Raw genomic sequence first — 12,500 nt, 5'->3', positions numbered from 1 at the left:
TAGAATAATGAGACAGTAGGATGATGAGACAGCAGGATGATGAGACAGTAGGATGATGAGACAGCAGGATGATGAGACAGTAGGAGGATGGATGATGAGACAATAGGATGATGAGACAGCAGGATGATGAGACAGAAGGAGGATGGATGATGAGACAGTAGGAGGATGAGATAGTAGAAGGATGTGACAGAAGGAGGATGATACAGTAGGAGAAGGGGACAGATGGATGATGAGACAGTAGGAGGATGAGACAGAAGGAGGATGAGACAGTAGGAGGATGATACAGAAGGAGGATGATACAGTAGGATGATGAGACAGAAGGAGGATGAGACAGTAGGATGATGAGACAGTAGGATGATGATACAGAAGGAGGATGGATGATGAGACAGAAGGAGGATGAGATACTTACTGGTGCACCTGGTGCTCCAGGGGGTCCTGAGATGGCTCCTCCACTCTGTGGAGAAACTAGTATTATCATCATAACATTCAACACAATGATGACATGGTATCTGATTATATGGTATCTGATGACATGGTATCTGATTATATGGTATCTGATGACATGGTATCTGATTACAGGGTATCTGATGACATGGTATCTGATTACAGGGTATCTGATGACAGGGTATCTGATTACCGGGTATCTGATGACATGGTATCTGATTACAGGGTATCTGATGACATGGTATCTGATTACCGGGTATCTGATGACATGGTATCTGATTACAGGGTATCTGATGACATGGTATCTGATTACAGGGTATCTGATGACATGGTATCTGATTACAGGGTATCTGATGACACGGTATCTGATTACAGGGTATCTGATGACATGGTATCTGATTACATGGTATCTGATGACAGGGTGTCTGATGATATGGTATCTACAGTAGCATACGGTATATAGGGGAATGTGGTAACCTTTACTTTGAGGGTCACCCTACCAATGCTCAACAAACAATCAACAGACTATGAGTAACATGTCAACAACTGTTGACTAGCACTGTGATGCTAGTTGCATCATCGGCAACACCTGACGAGGATGAGTACAGAGTTCTTACCTGCAGTTTGTACAGACTGCTCATCCCATTGCCCTCCACATAGGGGACACCCTGCAAACACACACATCTCAGTCAGAGCCAGCCTTCTCCTCCGTTAACACACTTCTAGCCTTACACACTCCAAAATGTCTTGTGTGTGTGTGTGTGTGTGTGTGTGTGTGTCTGTGTGTGTGTGTGTGTGTGTGTGTGTGTGTGTGTGTGTGTGTGTGTATGTGTGTATGTGTGTGTGTGTGTCTGCCTGAGTGTTTTCTGTGCCTTTAGTCTAACAGTCAGTCCTGTAGGCCTGGACCAGGCAGACAGTATTACTTTGTTCATGAGCCCTTAAATGCAACATGGTTGAGATTAATATCTGGGGCTGCCTGGTGATCACTACATGGAGTGATCAATATCTGGGGCTGCCTGGTGATCACTACATGGAGTGATCAATATCTGGGGCTGCCTGGTGGTCACTACATGGAGTGATCAATATCTGGGGCTGCCTGGTGATCACTACATGGAGTGATCAATATCTGGGGCTGCCTGGTGATCACTACATGGAGTGTTCAATATCTGGGGCTGCCTGGTGATCACTACATGGGAGATATCAATATCTGGGGCTGCCTGGTGATCACTACATGGGAGATATCAATATTTGGGGCTGCCTGGTGATCACTAAACAAAAGAGGAGAGCAGTAACACTTAACCCTCCGGCCTCTGTAGATTCAAACACTAAAGTGAGTACCGAATAGCACCCTATCCCCTATAGTGCCCCACTTAAGGGCTCATAGGGCTCAGGTAAAAAGTAGTGCACTATATAATGAATAAGGTGCCATTTGGGCTGTAGTCTAACTAGTGTATCTGGGGAAACAGTATAGCAGAACACATTGATTTAAAGAGATGGAGGCCAGCAGCAGCAACTACAACATCCTGATGGCTTGAGGAGTAGCCTGGATATACCAGAGATAGTCTGTATAGTCCTGCCTGACTAGTGTTTAAGGGGCCAGGGCGGGGGCACCCCGGTCTCCTCTCCACTACTCAGTGTATGTGCTGTCTGTCATCAGTGTGTAATCTGAGGCAAAGCTAAACGGCTGCAAGACAGCGCTAAACTAACCACAGCATCAGAGTATTTACAGGAGAACAGGTTTTAAGTTTGAAGGAAATCTGTGGCCCTAAGCTTTTGCTAGATTTGTGCAATTTAAAGAATTTACAGTACTGAAGTTCATTCATTAACCCTCTCCTCCAACACAGTAAGTGGGTTGTATTAAGTAGGCACAAAGCGGAAGAAACCCCTCCATAACAGAGTGAAACAGGAAGTACTCGCTTTGTACGTGTCCAATAAGAAATACTCCTTTTGGTTTTGCTCCAGTGTCCCCAGAAGTAACATGAACATGGTGACTCAATAACATTTCTACCTGCCCTCCAAGACACCTAAAGCACCCGATGTTACAGGCCAAAAAGATAATCAAGGATATCAACCACCTGAGCCACGGCCTGTTCACCCCGCTATCATCCAGAAGGCGAGGTCAGTACAGGTGCATCAAAGCTGGGAAATACTACTGCACTGTTAAATACTACTGCACTGTTAAATACTACTGCACTGTTAGATAATACTGCACTGTTAGATACTACTACACTGTTAGATACTACTGCACTGTTAGATACTACTGCACTGTTAGATACTACTGCACTGTTAGATACTACTGCACTGTTAGATACTACTGCACTGTTAGATACTACTGCACTGTTAGATACTACTGCACTGTTAGATACTACTACACTGTTAGATACTACTGCACTGTTAGATACTACTGCACTGTTAGATACTACTGCACTGTTAGATACTACTGCACTGTTAGATACTACTACACTGTTAGACTCTACTGCACTGTTAGATACTACTACACTGTTAGATACTACTGCACTGTTAGATACTACTGCACTGTTAGATACTACTGCACTGTTAGATACTACTACACTGTTAGACTCTACTGCACTGTTAGATACTACTACACTGTTAGATACTACTGCACTGTTAGATACTACTACACTGTTAGATACTACTGCAATGTTAGATACTACTGCACTGTTAGATACTACTGCACTGTTAGATACTACTGCACTGTTAGATAATACTGCACTGTTAGACACTACTGCACTGTTAAATACTACTGCACTGTTAGATAATACTGCACTGTTAGACACTACTGCACTGTTAGACACTACTGCACTGTTTGATACTACTGCACTGTTAGATACTACTACACTGTTAAATACTACTGCACTGTTAGATACTACTGCACTGTTAGATACTACTGCACTGTTAGATACTACTGCACTGTTAGATACTACTACACTGTGAGACACTACTGCACTGTTAGATACTACTACACTGTTAGATACTACTGCACTGTTAGATACTACTGCACTGTTAGATACTACTGCACTGTTAGATACTACTACACTGTTAGATACTACTGCACTGTTAGATACTACTGCACTGGTAGATACTACTGCACTGTTTGATACTACTGCAATGTTAGATACTACTGCACTGTTAGATACTACTGCACTGTTAGATACTACTGCACTGTTAAATACTACTGCACTGTTAGATACTACTGCACTGTTAGATACTACTACACTGTTAGATACTACTGCACTGTTAGATACTACTGTTAGATACTACTACACTGTTAGATACTACTGCACTGTTAGATACACTGTTAGATACTACTACACTGTTAGATACTACTGTTAGACACTACTGCACTGTTAGATACTACTGCACTGTTAGATACTACTGCACTGTTAGATACTACTACACTGTTAGATACTACTACACTGTTAGACACTACTGTACTGTTAAATACTACTGCACTGTTAGATAATACTGCACTGTTAGATAATACTGCACTGTTAGATACTACTGCACTGTTAGATACTACTGCACTGTTAGATACTACTGCACTGTTAGACACTACTGTCTGTTTGATACTACTGCACTGTTAGACACTACTGCACTGTTAGATACTACTGCACTGTTAGACACTACTGTTAGATACTACTGCACTGTTAGACACTACTGCACTGTTAGATACTACTGTTAGATACTACTACACTGTTAGATACTACTGCACTGTTAGATACTACTGTTAGATACTACTGCACTGTTAGATACTACTGTTAGATACCACTACACTGTTAGACACTACTGTTAGATACTACTGCACTGTTAGACACTACTGTTAGATACTACTGCACTGTTAGACACTACTGCACTGTTAGACACTACTGCACTGTTAGACACTACTGCACTGTTAGATACTACTGTTAGATACTACTGCACTGTTAGATACTACTGCACTGTTAGATACTACTGCACTGTTAGACACTACTGCACTGTTAGACACTACTGCACTGTTAGATACTACTGCACTGTTAGACGCTACTGCACTGTTAGACACTACTGCACTGTTAGACACTACTGCACAGTTAGATACTACTGCACTGTTAGATACTACTGCACTGTTAGATACTACTGCACTGTTAGATACTACTGCACTGTTAGATGCTACTGCACTGTTAGATACTACTGTTAGATACTACTGCACTGTTAGACACTACTGCACTGTTAGAGACTACTGCACTGTTAGATACTACTGCACTGTTAGAGACTACTGCACTGTTAGATACTACTGCACTGTTAGACACTACTGTTAGATACTACTGCACTGTTAGATACTACTGCACTGTTAGACACTACTGTTAGATACTACTGCACTGTTAGATACTACTGCACTGTTAGATACTACTGCACTGTTAGATACTACTGCACTGTTAGATACTACTGCACTGTTAGATACTACTACACTGTTAGATACTACTGCACTGTTAGATACTACTGCACTGTTAGATACTACTGCACTGTTAGATACTACTGTTAGATACTACTGCACTGTTAGATACTACTGCACTGTTAGATACTACTACACTGTTAGATACTACTGCACTGTTAGATACTACTGCACTGTTAGATACTACTACACTGTTAGATACTACTGCACTGTTAGATACTACTGCACTGTTAGATACTACTGCACTGTTAGATACTACTACACTGTTAGATACTACTGCACTGTTAGATACTACTACACTGTTAGATACTACTGCACTGTTGAAGCTAGGAACACAAGCATTTCCCTACACCCACAATAACATCTGCTAAATATGTGTAGGTGACCAATAGAATTGTACTTGATTTGATTTCCAGGATGGAAGAAAGAACAGGAAAAACATTTTCTCAAGTAGACGGAAGAAAACATGTTGTCCTTCAAAGTAGTAAGTCAATCTCACTGTCCTTTTAAATGATGTGTTGTGTGACCAGCCATTCAAAAGGACACTAGTAATTGGCTAAGGTACCTTGAACTGGTGTCATCATTCATAGGCATGAAAACTGTTGACACATCTCACCAATGACTCAACAACACACACACACAGTCTGTATACACACACAGAGAGATCTCAGTGATGCTCTGGATAACTTACTGGGGGCCTGGTAGTCCTGGCCTTCCAGGGGAGCCTTCACTTCCCTGTAGGACACACACACACACACACACACACACACACACACACACACACACACACACACACACACACACACACACACACACACACACACACACACACACACACACACACACACACACACACACACACACACACACACACACACACACACACACACACACACACACACACACACACACACACACACACACACACACACCACACACACACACCATGAGAGGGATAATGCTTTCCAGTCAGTCACTGGGGAACATGTTTCTCCAGTTAAGAACCCAATAATCTAAGAATACCTCTTTACCCATATTTACCCACACATCAGACACAGTGACCATCCTAATCTTTGGGACATGGCATGGCTGATAATACAAGTCTATTGCAGAGGTACAGTATTTGAGAAGAGGGACATACTAGCTCTGTTGAATTTGAGATAGATTGGGGGTAAGGCCCTGTGATAAACTAGTGTCCTGTACAAGGGGTGTACTGGTACATCAACCTGCCTCCCGCTACAGAAACAGGAGATCCTATGAGCTGTTCTGGCTGCACAAGCCTCTTGCAAGGCTACTGAATTGGCATACAGCACGCCACCCCAATCCACTGACAACACTAGGTCCATGGCATTCTTTCAACAACAAAACTGAAGAGAAACCCATAAGGAAGTATGTGCTTTTTAAGAAAATAACATGATTCCTGAGTATTACAATAACCCATTATTGATGCTCTTTGAGATAGCACTAAATAAGACGTAAGGCATTGTTTTCATCTTAGACTATCAGAACAGCTCTTGGCATGTCAGGCCACATGCTTGAATAAAACATGACCCTGTATGTACTAACTGCCTATATTTAGAACATAAAGTAGACATGTACAGTACAGTGCCTAGTGAAAGTCTGTACAGCAATGGCGCAGTCTTCACATTCCCCCCTTAAAATTAAATTAAAAAACGGATTGAATTAGATATTTTTCTACAGGTCTACACAACCTACTCCACATCTTCAAAGTGAAAGAAATGTATATAAAATGTTCTAATTAATAAGGAAAACAAAAAAAAAAAGATGTCTTGATTGTGTGTCTTCACACCCCAGAGTTAATACTTGGCGGAACCACCTTTTGACAGCCATTACAGCTGTGAATCATTTTGAATAAGATTCTGCACAACTCTTAGGGCAATATAATTCCATTGCTTGATCCTGACAAACTCCCCAGTCCCTGGCGATGACACGCATACCCATAACATGATGCTGCCAACCACAATAGTTGAAAATACAGAGGGTTGACTTTGTGTTATCTTGTATTGGATTTGACCCAAACCTGTAGTTTTTATTTTAGGCCAAAAACGTAATGTCTTTGCTGTGTTGTCTTGCAGTACTACTTAATGGTATTGTTGCAAACAGAATCAATGATTTGGAGTGGATTTTTTTAACACAGGCTTCCTTCACTTTACCATGTGGGCCAGTAATGTGGAGTGAATGCAATGGTTTTGATTCCTTTGTATTTTCTAGTATTGTAGTGGCCTTGGGAGGCTGTCAGGATCTAAAGAAATATGAAAGGAACAAAGCCCAGGTAAAAACGTTGTCTTCTGAATACCTAACCCTGGGATAGAGTTACATTTTTCTGTGGGACAATTGCACACACAAAATTATGCCAAGGACACAACAGAATGGCTTTCCAAGGGGTGTTTAGTGTTCCTGAGTGGTTTAGTCTCTGTCCTGACTTAAATCTGATTGAAAAATGAAAGACAATGTTTGAATACTGCAGTCCATCAATGATTCCCTACCAAATTTACTGAGCTGGAGCAATTTGAACAAAACCAATGGATATCCACTCAGTGGCCAGTTTATTAGGTACAACAACCCGTTCACAAAAATGGTTCACTCCTACAGAGAGTGAGTCATGTGGCCGTGACTTGCTATGTAAAGCAGGCAGACAAGCCTTGAGGCATTCATTTACTGTTCATCTGAATGTTACAATGGGCAAAACCAGTGACCTAAGAGACTTTGAGCTTGGTATGATCGTCGGCGGCAGGCGAGCCGGTTCCAGTATCTCAGAAACGCCCGGCATCCTGGCCTTTTCAAGCAGGACAGAGTCTAGGGTTTACTGAGAATGGTGCGACAAACAAAAAACACCCAGTCAGTGGCAGTCCCGTGGGAGAAAACAGCTTGTTGATGAGAGAGGCTGAAGGAGAATGGCAATAATCGTGCAAGCTAACAGGAGGGCCACAAACAGGTAAATATCGGTGCAGTACAACAGTGGATGGCAGAACGGCATCTCGGAATACACAACTTGTCTGTCTTTTTCACGGATGCGCTATTGCAGCAGTTGCTGTTGCATCATGCTGATGGCAGAGTCAGGATTGGACATAAGCAGCAGGAGTCCATGGCCCCATTCTGCCTGGTATCAACGGTACAAGCTGGTGACGGTGGTGTAATTGTGTGGGGAATGTTTTCCTGGCACATGTCAGGTCCCTTGATACCAATTGAGCAATGTTTCCATACCCCAAAGAATTCATTCTGTTCTGGAGGCAGAGGGGGACCTGACCCTGTATCTAATAAACTGGCCACTGGGTGCATGTTGTCGTGAGAGTTGTGCAAGCTTGGTAGAATCTTATTCAGAATGATTCCCAGCTGTAATGGCTTCTGAAGGTGCTTCCACCAAGTAAAAGTGAAAATATACGCAATCAATTCATCATCATCTTGTGTTTCTAAGTCATTTGGAAAATGAAAATGCTTCTTTCACTTTGGAGTAGGTTGTGAAACTAAATTTGGGACAAATCTAATTGAATCCCTTTGTAGATTTAATTTTAAGGTAGAAAAGTGTGAAGACAGTGTAAGTGTAGACCTTCACTAGAGACTGTGCGCAGACCTTCACTAGAGACTGTATATTCATACAGTGCGTGTACAAACTAAATATAGAAACAGCTCTCTCTTTCTTACCCGATCTCCCTTTGGGTCACAAACTAAATATAGAAACAAGGTACATCAATTAACTGGGTCACAAACTAAATATAGAAACAAGGTACATCAATTAACTGGGTCACAAACTAAATATAGAAACAAGGTACATCAATTAACTGGGTCACAAACTAAATATAGAAACAAGGTACATCAATTAACTGGGTCACAAACTAAATATAGAAACAAGGTACATCAATTAACTGGGTCACAAACTAAATATAGAAACAAGGTACATCAATTAACCGGGTCACAAACTAAATATAGAAACAAATATAGAAACAAGGTACATCAATTAACTGGGTCACAAACTAAATATAGAAAACAACATCAATTAACTGGTACATCAATTAACTGGGTCACAAACTAAATACAAGGTGGGAAACAAGGTGAGAAAAATAATATACCAAACAAATGAGTACATGGTGTTCAATCAGTGGGTTAGTTCTTATATCAGCAACACAGTACTACACATACATTACAACAAGGGATGAATAGATGTGAAAGATGATTTAATGCAATTGGTGATTTGTTTTGCTTACAGGGGCTCCAGTACGGCCTGTTGTACCCAGAATGCCTGGAACTCCAGGAGAGCCCTGAGAAAGACAAGAAACACCGGAGAACAATCATTGTCACTTCCTGTGTAATAGGTAGTGTATGATAGCCTAACTGGTAGGTTTGCAAGAAGGACAAGAAAAGAGTTAACCTCATTTGCATTTTTGGGGCTATTCCATTGATTCTGTTGTACATGGGGCAAGATGAGTCATGTGACCGTGGCTTTCTATATAAAGCAGGCATTGAGGCATGGAGGCATTCTGTTACTGATCGGCTGAGCGTTACAAAGGGTAAAGCTAGTGACCTAGGCGACTGTGAGCGTGGTATGATCGTTGGTGCCAGGTGCACCGGCTCCAGATTTGATTTGATTTGATGTAGTGTACTTTCAAGCACACTCAAGCATGTTAAAGTATATGATTAGGTCTGAAACCCACCTCGTCTCCTTTGTCTCCACTAGGCCCAGGGAATCCTCTCTCTCCTTTCATCCCCTAGAACAGCAAACAACATCAGTGAATGAGTAAACAGTACCAACAACAGTAAATAGTACAAAAATGGCCAAATCAAGTTGAATTCTGTATAAACCTTTTCTTAATGTTGTGTTTCCTTGTGAAATGAGAAATGTCTACCACCATAATATACAGTATGTTCTCTCCAAACCTTCTAATAGTCTCAAACCAGCCGCATGACAGGTGGTCATACATTTCACTTTGACTTCTTGTTTCTAATAGAGCCAATTAGAAGCGACTGCTTGGGTAATTTTACTAATACAGGACACTGCTGTGTATCCATGGCAACCACGTCTGCAGCCAGCAGCTCTGACGATACGAATGTGCTGGACTAACATTGTAAATGTCTGAATCTTGGTTCAACGGTTGGTGTCTGAATCTTCCTAAATCTCTCCGATGAAAAGAAATATGAACAACTACGAGAGCCTATGTCGTACATTATAGCATATTATGCATAGTTTATAAGGCATTATAAATGCCCTCACAATGCATTATGAAGAGGGTATTTATTCGTAGGAAGTATTATGAAAACAATTCAACTGAAAAGGAATAGCAACAAGGGACAGAACCATGTAAACTAATAACCTGGAGAAGAAGTGTAGTCCCCAGCGATGTTATGCACCAGTCTAAATACTATTACACCTGTCATCTTTTCTAATTCACTTTGTCATGCTGATATTGGTGGAAAGTAATTCTGTATACATTGACTGTGTCCCAAATTGACTGTGTCCTAATCCTTTACACAGGGCACTACTTTTCACCAGGGGTTATAGTGCACTATGTAGGGAATAGGCTGCCATTTAGAACACATCCATTATAATAGTGAATAGTCTGCCATTTAGAACACATCCATTATAATAGGGAATAGTCTGCCATTTAGAACACATCCATTATAATAGGGAATAGGCTGCCATTTAGAACACATCCATTATAATAGTGAATAGTCTGCCATTTAGAACACATCCATTATAATAGGGAATAGTCTGCCATTTAGAACACATCCATTATAATAGGGAATAGGCTGCCATTTAGAACACATTTATAATAGGGAATAGTCTGCCATTTAGAACACATCCATTATAATAGGGAATAGGCTGCCATTTAGAACACATCCATTATAATTGTGAATAGGCTGCCATTTAGAACACATCCATTATAATAGGGAATAGGCTGCCATTTAGAACACATCCATTATAATAGGGAATAGTCTGCCATTTAGAACACATCCATTATAATAGGGAATAGGCTGCCATTTAGAACACATGCATTATAATCAGGATGACACGTTGTTTCCCACCTTTGGACCTTCTTTCCCTGGATTACCGAGAGGTCCTCGCACTCCTGGATCCCCCTGTTCAGGATGGACACACACGCAAATCAATGCACGCAAGAACACATGCACAGAGAAAGACACACACACAAAACCACACAATCTGTCCCCAAGGGTTCCACTCTCACACTTCTGGGCGGGCGGGCGACCCACCCACCCACCCACGCACGCACACACACACACACACACACACACACACACACACACACACACACACACACACACACACACACACACACACACACACACACACACACACACACACAAAGATAAAGATTGAGACACTCACCTTTTCTCCCACCATGCCTTGCACTCCTGTCGCTCCATGGGTTCCCTGCTCGCCCTTCTGCCCAGGCAGACCTGGCACTCTGGTCTGGCACAAGGTGCAGGCATTCTGCCAACACACAGCAGGAGGGGGAGAGGAGGTACGGTCATACAGACCACATATCTGTCATCTCACTGAGTCACAGCAGGGAAATACAGTGCTCCTTGTGTTTGTATTCCATCTCCCCTGGGTCGAAGAGCAGGGGAGATGTCTTAACGTTCTCTCAATGTTTCCACAACATTGAAGTTAATGTGAGCAGACTGAGAACCAGACATTGTCCTATTTCCCACCCACTCTCTAACTGACTGTGACATTTAGGGGATCATTTGAAATATCACAGTCTCCCATCCAGTTCAGGTTTCACTGAGTAACATTTATTTACGTTCAAATAGTTAGGGCTCGTGGTAATGACTGGAGTGGAATAGGTGGAATGGTTTCCATGTGTTTGATGACGTTCCAGCCATTACTATGAGCTGCCCTCCCCTCAGCAGCCTCAAATGAAGAGCACATGAATACATTCCCCTTCCAACCATTTATCTGTAGATAGATATCAGTTCTGTTTATACAGCATGAAGACTGTATGACCCTTAGTGTCACTGGCATTTAGACTCATCAGAGAAGAGCAGTGGGAAGATATTTCATCTAACTTTATGGAAGTACACATCTTTTTTTCTGAGAGAGACTTGAGCGAAGTGTCTTGAAATAAAAAAGGTCCAATTCAGTTGAGTGCTCCTTTCAGTGTGAAATATCAAATACCATCGGCTGTAAAGTGACCAAACTCTGTCAATTAAAGTGAAGAAACGGAGAAAAGCTATTCTTGGGGAGGATTGTCATTCAGCTCATCAAGTTGAATGACGGAGTCAAGCCAGCAGCACATTGTAAAAAAGGCCTTTAAGCAGGCAGGTTAGCGTTTCTTTGTCATGAATCTTGTTCTGGAGGCAGTTCTGCAGAGGGGTCACTAGCTAGCACAGCCACAAAGTCGTAAAATCAGATTTTAAATCTAACTTTAATCTTAACCACACTAATAAACCTAAACTAAGACCAAAAAGCAACATAGCCAATTTTGACTTTGCAGCTAGCCAATCTAGTGGAAATTGCTCAGTTCTGCCTCCAGGACAAGATTCATGACAATAAATGTCTGCTTTGAACAGCTAAAAGCTTGGACACTTTATTCATTTAACTGGGCTTCCTATCTTTGGTCTGGTAGAA

General features: G+C 41.7%; 1 protein-coding gene across 1 annotated transcript in view; it reads right to left on the bottom strand.

Annotated features, from left to right (window-relative positions):
* Positions 1-12,500, bottom strand: part of LOC112239043 (collagen alpha-1(XIX) chain) — a gene marked incomplete at its 3' end in the record, with an annotated part of 235,180 nt that overhangs the window by 14,590 nt on the left and 208,090 nt on the right. The window contains 6 exon segments of the mRNA XM_042317802.1: positions 410-454; positions 1,062-1,112; positions 9,118-9,171; positions 9,565-9,618; positions 10,934-10,987; positions 11,256-11,360. Coding sequence (XP_042173736.1) covers positions 410-454; positions 1,062-1,112; positions 9,118-9,171; positions 9,565-9,618; positions 10,934-10,987; positions 11,256-11,360 — 363 coding nt within the window.

The sequence above is a fragment of the Oncorhynchus tshawytscha genome, unplaced genomic scaffold (assembly GCF_018296145.1).
Source record: "Oncorhynchus tshawytscha isolate Ot180627B unplaced genomic scaffold, Otsh_v2.0 Un_scaffold_3672_pilon_pilon, whole genome shotgun sequence".
In the NCBI taxonomy this organism is placed as follows: Eukaryota; Metazoa; Chordata; class Actinopteri; order Salmoniformes; family Salmonidae; genus Oncorhynchus; species Oncorhynchus tshawytscha.
This window is presented reverse-complemented; position numbering and strand designations above follow the sequence as displayed.